This window comes from Ostrea edulis, chromosome 2, assembly GCF_947568905.1.
Source record: "Ostrea edulis chromosome 2, xbOstEdul1.1, whole genome shotgun sequence".
Taxonomy (NCBI): domain Eukaryota; kingdom Metazoa; phylum Mollusca; class Bivalvia; order Ostreida; family Ostreidae; genus Ostrea; species Ostrea edulis.
The window spans coordinates 82686225-82701229 of record NC_079165.1 but is presented as its reverse complement, the minus strand read 5'-3'; the positions used below and the strand labels follow the sequence as shown (position 1 = coordinate 82701229).

The following is a 15005-nucleotide window of genomic DNA, read 5'->3' as shown; positions in this document are numbered from 1 at the left end:
GTACTCGGAGGAGATGCACGCACCAACAAAAAACAGCACAGACTAGGGCTCGAAATTCCACGTTCAGAAGGGACACAACTCCCAGAAAAATTATTGAATCAGAATTTCCTGCACATCTACACAGTGTGTCCTTATAACTATAAAAATTATTGAATCAGAATTTCCTGCACATCTACACAGTGTGTCCTTATAACTATAAAAATTATTGAATCAGAATTTACTGGGGATTTGCACATCTACACAGTGTGTCCTTACTAACTACAAAGTTTCTTGAAATATGTGGAGCAGTCTCAGAGGAGTTGTGTTGACAAAAAAAGGGACTGACAGACCGACAGACAGGTAAAAAAAACAACATTACACCCTCCACAACTTTGTTGTGTGATCGAGGTATAAAAACCTCACACCAGCTTTTGATTTATTTTCTGATTTATTCAATAAATTCTCAAATGTCACGACACCACAATCAGAATAATTTGATGACATCAGCCATCATATCCACGTAAAGGATGAATGTTCTTATAGGATGTAAACTTCCTAATTTCACTTTTCTGTTCAAATCTAAATGCTTTACTTGAAGAAGAATTAAAACTGATCTTTAACACATTTTTAATGGTCAGGGGTAAATTTATCATGATAAAAGCACTAAAATCATCAGGCCACAAAGCTCACCTGGATCATTTCTATAGACAAAGTAAAGAACTGGAGACTGTCACCGCAAGGTTAAAATTACAGAAGATTATCACCAGTGAATACCATGCGGTACTCAACAGGGTCTGCATCCAAAAGTATAAACTTGAAGAAATAAAACAGATCACCAACACATCATGAGAATGCAGTGTTAAGTTTATTTGGTTGACCGGTTTCAACTGTAGGGCAGTTGTCATCAGAACAATTATACATGAAATGAATTCAATGAAATAAAAAATGTGGCTGACATTGCTATAAACAATAAATAAAATATGCGGAAATGTGTACATTGAGAAGAGTTGCTTAACAACGCAAATACATACAATATTATTAGTTCAGTTGACATTAAATTGTTTCTCAAGTTTTTATATAAAGGATATAGTGCATTTGCAAATAAGAAATTAATATTATATGATGCATTTATAGAATAGTCTGTGAAATGATACAATTCTGTGTTGCTGTTTGGAGGAGATTGTGAAAAAAATTTATCAAAGATTAAAAATCAAACCTATATGTAACTATGATGGAGTTGGGCTTTTTCATTCTTGAGAATATTCCTGTATCCTATGTCAAACTTTTGCATATACTAGTGATATTCCCTCAGGTTTTAACAGTCTTCAATCTATATATCATAAAAAAGTGTATTTTTAAAAATTGTGCCTTTGTTGTTCTTCAGAATTTTTTCCTCATAAATTTCATTGTTAGAATTTTGTGGCCCATATAGGTATTAGGGGCCAAAAGTGAATCCCAAAGGTGAAAATGTCCTCAAATACATCTTTTGATGAAATATAACACCAACAGTTTCTCATGATTTCATATTTACATTACAGCAGATAAGATGACAAACTTTAATACAACTTTCATTTTAATGTACTTATTCTCTATATGCATGTATATATATATATATAATTTTCAAACAAAAAATGCAACTTTATGTTTACATGACTATATTCATGCAATGATTGGTCAAAAATCATGACAAGAAGCTGTTTCTGTTTGTGGTGTTAATTTCATCAAAAATGGAAATGAAATGACTTTGTGTCTGTTGAGCTTTGGGGAAAAAAAGATAATTTTGCATGAAATACACCAAAAGACTCTTTCATTTGGGAACTCACTCTTGTCGAGTGAATGTTTGACAATGCACCTTAGTTTGAGCAATGGAAACATTTCCTCAAACAACAGTTTGAAATGCTGGTGCTTCATTTTATAGCAGACTTTAATTTTCTCCTGTAGAACTGCCTTAGTTTTGACAAACTTAAATCTACTTTTTCACATTTGTTTTTGTCATTTTTGGTCAGCAATTCAAGAGAATCTACTCCACTTCCACCATTTGTTTAATTACATGTGTATTTTAACTTGGGAAAGGATTGTTACCCAGGGATACACGTTGTGTCGTGTTCAGTAAAAACTCCCTACAATTCTTGAGAAGAAGTCAAAAACAGACAATGGACAAACTTCGATCACACAAACTCGGACTTCATTGGCTCAGGTGAGCAAATAATACTGTCATCACACACTGATCGTAGCAATGACAAAGTCTCAGATTCTTCACTTGGTGTATACAGAAATTACTGTAGCAAAGTTTGTAAAACGCAGAGATCTGTTTTGTTCAGTTCAGGCCTCGACCCTACAAGCATGATGAGGATGATATCATTGTCAAATGCAGTCTATCACTCAAGTAAAACATTGTATGGATTAACTGTAACATAACTTTTACAAAAACCAAACAACTACATAATGTATTTTGAAGTATTCTAGGAACATTGAATGAATAATCTAAAACCTTAAACTAAGATATCACAAGTAAAGGGGGAAAGGCATCCTGTATACTGTATCACAAACTGTACAAAATCATTAAGATCAAACCACAGTTAAGTTTTTATCTGATTAACTATTGAACACATTGTTAATCTGTCAGACATGATCCATGTGTTGTATGACTTGTCAGAATTTGAAGAGCAATGACCACCCCTAGGATCTTCTATCTACTTGGAGTAGACAGTGCTTGAACTATCCATGGATCACACTTTGAACCTTCTCGAAATTCATCCTTTGTCAATTTGCCATCGTGGTTCTATAAAGAGATACAGGTTTTTAAAAAATTGTAAACTAAATTATATGAATCAAGCAAAAATAATTTTAAAGTAAAATAAACATTTCTTATCAAGAATTTTATGCCTCTTATTTCAGAGCATTCATATAGAAGTGTTTTAAAGAATGAACAAGTTCTGTTAATATATTGAATCTTACAGAGTTGTCCACCTTTGTACACATATATACTGTGTCCATCTGGTTATTACAAAGTGTCCATCAAATTCTTACAAAGTTATCCCCCTTGTACACACACATACTCAGTCCATCTGGTTATTACAAAGTTATCCCCCTTGTACACACACATACTGAGTCCATCTGGTTATTAGAGTTATACCCCTTGTACAAACACATACTGAGTCCATCTGGTTATTAGAGTTATACCCCTTGTACACAGACATACTGAGTCCATCTGGTTATCACAGAGTTATCTCCCTTGTACACACACATACTGAATCCATCTGGTTATTAGAGTTATTATACCCCTTGTACACACACATACTGTGTCCATCTGGTTATCAGAGTTGTCCCCCTTGTACACACACATACTGTGTCCATCTGGTTATCAGAGTTATCCCCCTTGTACACACACATACTGAGTCCATCTGGTTATCACAGAGTTGTCCCCCTTGTACACACACTTTACGAGTCCATCTGGTTATCACAGAGTTGCCCCCTTAATAAAACTAGCTTGTACACATATACATACAGTGTCCATCTGAGAGAAAATCTTCTCCACTCTCTTCTCTGGTGTGTCCTCATCCTTTGGGAGGTCCAAAAGATTTCCCACCATGCTATAAATAGCATCCACAATACTGACCATTTCTTCTTTTGTGATGAATCCATCATTATCCAGGTCATAGAGACTGAAGGCCCCTGTGAAGTGATACGATCAGAAACACTAGTAAAAGTACTGTCCTAAAGACCTAAGGATAAGATCAGAAACATTAACAAAAGTACTGAGGTAGAGACTGCAGAATGCCCCAGTGAAGTGATGGGATCAGATCCACTAAAAACATACTGACACAGAGACTGAAGGCCCCTGTCAAGTGATGGGATCAGAAACACTAATAAACATACTGACACAGAGACTGAAGGCCCCTGTCAAATGATGGGATCAGATCCACTAATAAAATTCTGTCCTAGAGATCGAAGGCCCCTGTGAAGTGATAGGATCAGAAATACTAATAAAAATACTGCCTTTAGTATGGATGGAAGAAAAGTCTTCCTCTTTTTTATTTCTTCATTTTCATTTTGTGAATGACAAGACACTTAATTTAGCTGACCAGAAATAGTTGCTTTTAATTAAAATCAAATCTACTGGACTTGGTGTTTTCAATAATTGCTCTTACATTCCAAATAATTATTTCAATTTGGGTAAGAGAATATTTATCTGCTAGACATCAGTTTTGCAAATATCATTTTAAAAAAATTCATGAGAATCTCACTTTCACAGTAAAGTTTACTTTACAGAGGAAGGAACTTTATGAATGTTTGAGAATATACAGTTCTCAGATGTTTTTACAGTATCCCAGATTGGATCTTCCACATTGACATCTAACTTCTCTAACACTGTGGGCTCATCCTCACCATGTCAGGCTTCAAATCCACCAATCTTCATCTCTGAATGGTGGAGATATATAAATCCACCCATCTTCATCTCTGAATGGTGGAGATATATTAAAATCCACTCATCTTCATCTCTGAATGGTGGGGATATATAAACCCACCCATCTTCATCTCTGAATGGTGGAGATATATAAATCCACCCATCTTCATCTCTGAATGGTGAGGATCTATAAATCCACCCATCTTTATCTCTGAATGGTGGGGATATATAAATCCACCCATCTTCATCTCTGAATGGTGGAGATATATAAATTCAACTATCTTCATCTCTGAATGATGGGGATATATAAATCCAACTATCTTCATCTCTGAATGGTGGAGATATATAAATCCACCCATCTTCATCTCTGAATGGTGGAGATATATTAAAATCCACTCATCTTCATCTCTGAATGGTGGAGATATATTAAAATCCACTCATCTTCATCTCTGAGTGGTGGAGATATATTAAAATCCACCCATCTTCCATCTCTGAATGGTGGATATATATAAATCCACCCATCTTCCATCTCTGAATGGTGGATATATATAAATCCACCCATCTTCATCTCTGAATGGTGGGCATTGAGAGTTCCTTAGCTAGTGAAGACATGGAGAATACATTCTCTATATCCAACCGGAGTATTTTACAAAATAAAATGATGGATTTATGAAGGAACCCTAAGTCTGATTTGTTCAAAAAGACACAGACAGATGTATACACAGACTGACAGACAAACATACAGACAGACGGACAGACATACAGACAGATGGACAGCCAGGCAGACATATACACAGACGGACAAACACAGACAGATGTACAGACATACATTCAGACAGATGGACAGACAGGCAGGCAGACAGACAGTGTACTTACAGTCCAGTTTTTCATCAAGTGAACCTCTTGATGTTATAGACAAAGCACAGATGAATTCTTTGAAGGATATGTAACCATCCTGCAATGTACATAACCATGTTGTAAATTGTGAATCATTTCACATAACCATGTTGTAAATTGTGAATCATTTTACATAACCATGTTGTAAATTGTGAATCATTTCACATAACCATGTTGTAAACTGTGAATCATTTCACATAACCATGTTGTAAATTGTGAATCATTTCACATAACCATGTTGTAAATTGTGAACCATTTTACATAACCATGTTGTAAATTGTGAATCATTTCACATAACCATGTTGTAAATTGTGAATTGTTTCATATACCCATGTTGTGATTGTGAATTTTTTCACATAACCATGTTGTAAAATGTGAATCATTTCACATAACCATGCTGTAAATTGTGGATCATTTCACATAACCAACAACACCTACTAATTTCTAGACAATAATTACATGTATTTCTTTAATCATTATCAATGGTAGACTTTAGTGGAACCATGAATGGCTTGATAGACTTGACTTTTAATGATGCTTTACACTGTAGGCCTAAAGTACACATGAAATTTAATCTTAGTAACCCAAACTCTGATATCATTACAACTATGCCGCCTAATCTTTCATACAATATCTACCATCATCAAAGTCCAAACACTAGCCTGATCTGTTCATTCATGAAAGACCTTGACACACAATTGATATTTGAAATACAATCCTTGAAATCCCATTTAAGGAACATCAATTTTCTTACACTGCTAAGATATCTAATCAAACGAAAGCTAATGATTCAAATCTAACTACATGATGGCAAAATATAAATTTAGTTTTCTAAACTTGAAAATGGGGGTTCTATGACAGCTATTATCAAGCTCCATTCATTAAATTGCTCTCTCTCTCTCTCTCTCTCTCTCTCTCTCTCTCTCTCTCTCTCTCTCTCAATACTGAAAGTCACTGTGTGACTTGAACATGAGATTTACTGAGTCAGTTCATTGAACTCACCAGACATGAGGATGAATTAAACAGAAAAATATATATTCTGAAATTATTTTTGCCACAATTGGCATAATTCTGTTTGAAAAAAAATTGTGATGATTTAAGCAATTCTTCCTTTGCCTTACATTAAACAATTATTATTAATGATTACATGAACACCTTGAAAATTTGTCAAAATTACTCAACATACTCTGTCAATATCCCAACACAAGTTTTGTCATCTTAAGCAATTTTACATCTTCACTGACCAAGGGGCGATTGCTCCACAGTATATTCTCTTTTCAAATAAAAGTAAAAAGAAAAGCACAACAAAGAGTCATCTTTTGTTAATGAAGATGGCAATTTTACAAGTTATAAAATGAAACCTTTGTAAATATGAATTGTGCCATGAAACCTATTGATACGTAATATCTACATTCACTGAATTGTTTCTCTTATATTTCTATTGAAATTGACATTGCTTTCATCTGCAACAATGAATGCATGTTTGTTATAAATTGTGCCATGAACTCTGTTGATACTATGTAATAAAGCTTTAATATAACCAAGAATTACCCATTTCTTACAATATACATCAAGTTCCATCATTTAAGGAGGTACTCTACATCATCATAATGGCCAACTTGGATGAAAATATAAATATCAGCAATATTTGTCTTTTCATTTAAAAAAATCATCGAGTAGCTCAGTAGGCTAGCACGTCTACTGCTGAACTGTAGATCGTGGGTTCAAGTCCAGCAAGGGTTTTAAATGTTTTTCAGATTACTTTCTACTGAAATTGCAATTTTTGACTAAATAAAGTAAATATGAAAGTTTTCAATTACAAAATATTGTTGCACATATCCTCCACTTTTCATCCATATCAAATTTCTCTGGTGTAGCATTCCTCCTTAACTTTTGATTGTACATTTGAAATCTTATGTGTCCACAAACTTTTGGACAAACCCTGTACATTACTATAAGTACCTTGTTGGCATCAAAAACATCAAACACAAAACTGGCAAATTTGGTAGGGTCACCATTTGGGAAGAACTGTTGATATATTGTATGGAACTCCTGAAGAAGAAAAACATGGCAAATGATATGATCCGATTATCAAATACTAGCAAATTTTCCCCCCATAATATTTTTGCCATTATGCTTTAAAAATGAAATATCACTATTATATTTAAGAGTGAAAATGGTATATGGACAAATTGAATAAAGTTCATTAGTGCAATTTGTGACTACACATTGATGTCAGAATATAAACACTTATAACATTTATATATTTATACATTCAAATTTACAAGACTGTAAAAAAAAATTCAATGCCTGTTCCAACTTATTGACTGGCATGTATAGAGATTAATGAAAAACTACTGTACAATGTTTTTTGTCAACATAATTCAGGTTTGATTGGATTATGATGTCAAAGCTTTTGTTTTAGTGTTACATTATGATGTCAAAACTTTTATTTTAGTGTGGCATACTGTGATGAAAGGCAAAGATAATGAACAGTGATTAATCTCCCACAAGCAATACAAAGTAGAGAGTTAGGCAAACATGGACACCTGGTTACACCAGAGGTGGGATCAGGTGCCTAGGAGGAGTAAGCATCCCCTGTCGACCGGTGAAACCCACCCTATATCTTGATCAGGTCAACGTAGTTATCCATAGTCAAAATCAGTGTCAAGGCTTTTATTTTAGTGTGGCATTATGATGTCAACATGATTGTTATTTCAGCATATAACATACTCCTTCACATTGGAATGTAAATATTGGGGGAGAAACAATTGTTTATACAGACACTTTGTAACCGCTGACATAGACAGATGATGGATGGCAGACTTCAGAACTGAAATTTTTGCTAGTAGTTGCTGCTTACCCTGAAACTTAAACAATCAAGAGACATTCTGCCAAGAACTTAATTTAATTCAGAAGAAATGCCACTGCCACTGGGACCTCACTAATGTTTACACCACATTACATTCTTCCCTTAGATTTACACAGACCCATCAAATAAAATTAATGTGGAGTGTGATAAATCTTGGAGCTTGGGCATTAACTCCCCCATCAACAACTTCATCAGTGTTCAGTAAGCAACACAAACTCTTAATGGAATAAGTTGATCTTTCACAAGTTTTATTTCTTCCATGGATTTTGTTTAATGATCTGTGAATATTTTCTCTGAATTAAAAAAAACTAGACTACTTTATGAAACAAATACAGTGCAGTCAATTTTGTCTTACTATTCATAGTATATGAAGTGAAAACTTCAACCACAAAGCAGACTACATGTCTCCCCTTCAAAAAGGGTGTGGCCCTAATTCATTTGAACAATTTTGAATCTCCTTTATTTAAGTATGCTTTATGGCAAATTTGAATTGGCCATGTGATTCTTGAGAAGTTGAAAATATGTAAAGTTTATGGATGGACTAGAAAAGCTTGCTTGATCGTAATATTGAGAGAAAATGAAGTTGTATAAGGATTCTTGCACATTCTAATTTTGAAACAAAAACATGATTGTCAATTTTGTTGGGCTAATAGAGTCCTATATACATGTAGATATTGTTCTTTCAACCTGGAAGAAAAACTACACAGTTTATTAACCTCCTCATGTAAAAGTGACTTGTTTTTCATAAAAAAAACATCAAATAAACAATTATTTCTAAAATAATGCAAAATGTGGTAAATATATTAATAATTCTGTCCATTGAAGTTTTCAAAAAATATATCAGAAGATCTTAAATCTTAAAGATTTCACATCAGTTTTCATGTGCATTTATATTGTACAAAACCATAAACCACCCTTAAAATGTACAAATATGAAATGAAATCCCATTTTGTACAGGCCTTTTTGCATATAGTTTTTCGTGGATTATTACAAGTCTATGCAATCTAATTATTATATTCTAAACAATCCTTTGTGTCGTTAATGACATATATCATAAATCAATGACGTAAAATGCATAAACATTATCTAAAAAAACAAAATAACAACCATGGTACCCTCACGATTTTACGAACAGTTATATGTTTACTGTATATACACTAAAAGGAAGAAAATCCATTTATTGGCTGTTCTAGGGAATTACAGCTAACAGATTCGGCACTAATGCATTAATCAGATTTAGAAATCAATGTCCATATTTAAACACATTTTGTGTACAATGGCAAAAGCCAAATTAGGTAGCATTACAATGATATCAATATTACGGACCTTCCTCAGAATCTAATGATGTTCCATGTAATCATCTTAATTATTAATGACTCTATACATTTGCACCGACGCTGATCAACGTAATGGTACTGCATGCATCTACTGGCCACCTGTCAGAGTGATTTCTGCTATATTTTGGACTCCTGCCACAAGTCAGACTGCAGAAGATATGTATCAGACAGGCCAAAATTTCCACATCTCGTACAATAGTACATTCATAATTCATCTCCGGATCAAACCCCCTAATCTTTTGATATCGTTGACCCAAATCCACATTGACAGACAAAAAACAGGGCGTCTAAAGAATGTGCATATTACAAATATAATTATAAATGTCAAAATTAAATAGCCACCCAAAAATGTATCTATAGTTGACTTCAATTTGAAAAAAATACGTATTAAACAAATTAATGTCAATCAAGACAGCTGTCATACTCAAATTCTTGATTGAAAAAATACGTAAACAATTTCTGCAGGTATCATTTATTTTTCAAAGATAATACATATAAAGCTGTAGATAGGATACATAATGAAGAAGTTAATAAAGATAATACTTGTATACATATATTGACAATCTGAACTTAAATTTTATACAGACTAAGGTACAATTGCAAATTCCATACACAGAATCACGTACATGGGTTAAATTAAAAAGAAAAGCGACTTATAAAGTATGAATAAGTCCATCTGATCACGAAATATTGCTTTCATCTTAGCTAAGTAATCCAATACATGCTTCTTCATATCATATTCCTCCTAATAAGCACCTAGGGCACTCAGATAATTGCAAAATGGGAGTGCTCATTAAATCTCTCAACTCTTAGAATGACTTTGAGAACCAAAACAGATGGTGGAATAAACTATTACTGGTATAGTAATATCACTTTGTCACATACAATATTGCATTCATGGTGTGTGTTTTTAAAAGAAGGTGCATTTTTTCCCCATTAAACATCCCACAAAACCAAGATTTTATCCTCCGACTTCATCAGACTGGTAAAATTAAAAGCTATTACGTATGAGAAACCAAATGCTTCAAAGCAAATAAAATCTGTTTTACAGAGCTGTGACATCATCATCATGCAACATTCTAATGACAATGAGCTACAAACAAATCTTTTTTATAAAAAATGATGAAAATGGACACTAAATCCATGTTTATACATGTAGGAGGAAATTAATTTCACCATTTGGAATTGAATTTTTGCCCATGATTTCTCAATCATGTTGACAAATTTTGTATAGAGTTATATAGGGAGGAACAATCACCACACCAGAATGAACCCAAAAATTGTATGTCAACCCATGCATCTCAGTTTTTGTTTGTAGCAAGTGTTCTTAAACATTAGTCATTCAAAAGTCAATGAAAATGCCATTCTTTTCACAGTTTCTCACACAAGGGAGGTTGTCCACAGCTGGTGTTCTGTGTAGTAGGATAAGTGTTATCTGTATTAAATTTGGTTGTGGATGATGCTTGTGCCCTATACTTTTTTTCAAAATCAACTTTTTTGAAAATGTGTGTCTTCTGCTAAGTTGCTAGAAAATCCAAAATTGACCCTGAAATAAAAATGTACCTTCTTCTTTGAAATGTATAAAAGTTTTAATGAAATTCTATGAATTTGTGGAAATATGATTATATAAATGGAAAAAAAACAGATGAACTTTGCAAAATGTGGAAAATATTGAGAGATGCATATTATACTGTGACCCATGCATCAGGAGGATATCACAGACATTGTAACATGTACATTAACCTGTTTATTTCCAAATTCGAAAAAAATAAATAAACAGGCTCTCTACCATATCTTTAATCTATAAATTTTGGATTACAATACAAAATTACATTATATTTATTAATTCTACATAAGCACATAATATAAATACTCCTAAAATGTGAAATAAAGAATGCTGGAATACTGTTTAAAAGATGTCTTCATTTCAATGTGGATAAATTAGTGTAGCAAATTTTAAAATATACCATTAAATAATATCCCTGTACTTATAAGTTTCCTCTTTAAAAAAAAAGAAAGAGGACAGAACTTAAAAAACAGAGAGAGAAATGCGCAATATTGGTGGACATATCTGGAATACCACAAAGTGTAATATTTACATAGACATAATAATACACACTAGGAATATCAATAATCTGACAATTCACAGGTAAAAAGAATTAGGTACATTTTAGACTTTAGTTTTATTCCTTTGTAAATATATTACAGTATAGAAGTCTCTTGTCTTAAATGATCTCTAGTTTTCATGTCTATCATCAATGACCTGACTTAATACTTTCGAGCTTTCAAAAACACAGCTTGAGTATTCATACCTGTAGTTATAAATACAGGGCTTTTGTGTCTGTAAATGCTTTTAAAGCTCTCTGTAAAGACAGGACTCTTTTTGCTTAATTGAAGTTCTCTATATCTTTCACCATTATAATTACACAGAAGATTCCTGCTTGTCACGAAAACACTTCCCGAAAGCAAATTTTTTTTTCAAAATTTAACAAATGACAAGCAAGAAATTTCTTTTAGAAGTTACATAGTAACAAGTATCAGAATGTGTCGAGTCCAAGCCCTGACAATATGTCAGCCTAAGTTCACTGAAGTGTCATATATTGATCACTAAAGTTCCTAGACACACATAGTACAAACAATCTACCTGTCTTATACAAACAGAAATCATTTCCTTCAATTTGTTGGCAAATACATGCAGATAAACCCATATTCTCGAAAATAAATAAACATTCACTCCCAAAGTAAAATCCAGGGAAAGGGAATTGTACAACAAAACTCTCACAAAGAATACTTTTTTTTCTGGAGTTAATCATTCTTCATTATATGTACAAACACTGATCACTACACAATGAAGGCTAAAATAGTCACACTCATTTTTCAAGAACGTTAGCCCTTTATGCATGTAACTTCTGCTCAACTATATATTTTATAAAAATAAGATTTACAAATGATTCCTATATTTAAAAGAGACACTTGATTAAAACCAAGGTTATTACATTTGAATACAAGAAATGTTTCTGCATGTGTCCACCTGCACAGCAACGTCACAAAGACCCGATTTCTAAGATGAATAAGAAAAATATACTGATAGTGAATTTGCTATACTAATACAGAAATTACTACGAGAGATGAGAAACGGTTCACAACATACTGCTAGACCAGGCTTAGGATACCATCACCTGGCGCTGGAAGGCGGGCCCCACTTTGGCATCATCTATCCAGACGTGAGGACTAGGACTGTACTTAGCTTTATATGCAGGCGTAAGAACATTCAGGCGGCTCACAATCTGGTCCAGTTCCTCCGTATTTACTCTCTTTTTCAGCAGGGCAGCTTGTTTCGTTCTAAGCCCCGGGACCACTGGGTTGGTCTTGGTGATCGGGGGAGGTTTATATTCTACCGGCATCTTGTCAGCGATATCCACCCCTCCTCGACTAGCTACTGTGTGCTTGGTCAGCCGATTAATAATGCTATCGAATTCATCCCCATTTACTTTCTTATCACCGTAGACAAAGTCTGTGTATTTTCTCTGCTTCCCTGCCCCTCCAGTGCTGGCGACAGTGGGACGCGTGACTCGATTCACGATATGATTCAGATCCTCCTCAGACACAGTTCTAGATCCATACACGTAATCCTTATTCTCATACTTCTCCGCGATATCTACGCCACCCCTGCTGGCCACAGTGGGTTTGGTTACTCTGTAGACAATACGATCAATATCCTCCGTGGAAATTTTGGAGTTAGTTCTCTTTCCTTCCTTCCCCTGTCTGTGCCCTTCCCTCACCGTGGGTAGAGAATACCCTGAATATTTACTCTTTGCTGAGGGTGACATCCTGGATCTTCCACTTCCTGGTGGGGCACTCTTGATAGAGGAAACGGGTCGAGGATAATCCATGAAGGCTTGATCTTCGGCTGCCCAGGCTCCCTCGTCGTGTTTCCGACTGCACGGTCGCGGAGTGGGAGAAGCAAGACGGTAACACAGATTATCCAAGTATTTGGCCTCTACAGAATGCCAAGGCCCAATAGTGCGGAAGTTATCCAGCTTAGCTCCCAGTATATACAGCTTCTGTGCTTCGTTGTATTGGTGTTCTGTCAATGAAACACCAACAGATGGCATTTCCTCACTGTTTGGGTTTACCGGTATAGTCTGTCTCATTGTTACAAATGGTGAGAAATCAAACACTTGTTAAAGGTATATTGACACTTTCACTCTCTTCAAAGTTCCACAAACTATTAGTACACTAAGTGAAGACAGCTTCACCTCAACTGCATTCCTACTAAAAGAATTATCTTCTGGAATCTTGCTGTTTTTCTCCGGAAAAATTTTTCTTCGTGCAAAATATATTTCCAAGGACTTCCAATGAGAGCCTTAGGAACGTACACTATGTGTATTAAAACAATCCTTCACAATTCCTTTAAAAATATTTTCTTAAGATGCAGATTAAATATCTAATTAGTTAATCACATGTTGCATGATAGATTAGATCTAAATCAAACTGAGGGCACACGCGTTTTAAATATCCTGCCATTTGATGGACCGTTCCAAATGAATTGAAGAATGAATGGCTGACGACTTCTGTTAATCCCTCCTATTAAAATCCTGTGTACCGCACGAAGTCAGTCAGAGCCGAGATTATAGAGAGCCTACCCAAAATACCACAAATCAAGATGTTTACCACCACTTTCTAAAGAGCCAATTGACCAAAACTAAGTTTTACAAATCCCACTTTTTGGAAAGTAATCCCTTCGCTTTACAAGAGTCGGAAGTTTTCCCTGTCACTTGCTGCTTCTGACAGATAAGATGTGTATTCTGTTTTACACACCTGTGGGTCCACTAGAACAATTCATTAAGGAATATAGCCGTTCTTTTCCCAGCAAACACACCTCCTCTGAGAAATGGCTTTAATTTTATAACTTACTTATACCTAGCTGTGTGGTATGATTCACATAAAAATTGTAGGTCATTTACTTTTACTGGAATCGTAAAATATATATATATCTGTACACCACACAACTGGAATTTCACACAAAATTATGATGGAGCGGTTTGTTCCCAAACTTGTTAAAGCCCATCAAAGTGATATGAAACATAAGTATATATATATATATATAAAACAAAACTTTCACTTAAGACATCCAACTAATTTCCAGGCAAAGAAAGTTCCATAAATGTATGTATCTCTCTCAGACAATCCAGTTATTCACAAATAATTTTAATTCTGAACACGAATTTTAAAGGCAATTAACTATAATCCACGCAATCATATTTCATTTCACTTTCTGAGCATGATAAGTGAAATTTTCATCCAGATTATGAATTCTTTACAAAGTTGGTAACTGTGCACATTGACTAGAAATCTTCTTTAAAGCCTTCTTCAAACGGTTACCATTTCAGGTGCTTTATGGGAGCCTAATCAGTCAAACTCGATCTCAATAACTTGTCAGTCAATGACAAACACTCTCTTCACAGCTACACTTGATTTTGGTAACTGTAATAAATCTCAGCTTTACCAA

At 34.3% G+C, this 15005-nt stretch overlaps 2 protein-coding genes across 9 annotated transcripts in view; both read right to left on the bottom strand.

The window, feature by feature from the left end:
* Positions 1-825: 825 nt before the first annotated feature.
* LOC125680469 (neuronal calcium sensor 1-like) overlaps positions 826-15005 on the bottom strand; it is a 43238-nt gene continuing 29058 nt past the window's right edge. For all 8 annotated transcript variants that reach the window (XM_056155176.1, XM_056155177.1, XM_048920080.2 and 5 more), the window contains 4 exons: positions 7247-7336; positions 5264-5342; positions 3488-3654; positions 826-2761 (listed from right to left, as the gene is read on the bottom strand). In XM_056155176.1, the coding sequence (XP_056011151.1) occupies positions 2669-2761; positions 3488-3654; positions 5264-5342; positions 7247-7336 (429 nt within the window). In that variant the 3' untranslated portion in view covers positions 826-2668. The remainder of the gene's footprint in view (positions 2762-3487; positions 3655-5263; positions 5343-7246; positions 7337-15005) is intronic.
* Positions 9950-14958, bottom strand: LOC125680468 (uncharacterized). Its single transcript, XM_048920077.2, has 2 exons — positions 12645-14958; positions 9950-11039 (listed from the first exon to the last, which is right to left on the bottom strand). Exon 1 carries the CDS (start codon positions 13645-13647, stop codon positions 12658-12660), a length of 990 nt encoding a protein of 329 aa, XP_048776034.1. The 5' UTR covers positions 13648-14958; the 3' UTR covers positions 9950-11039; positions 12645-12657.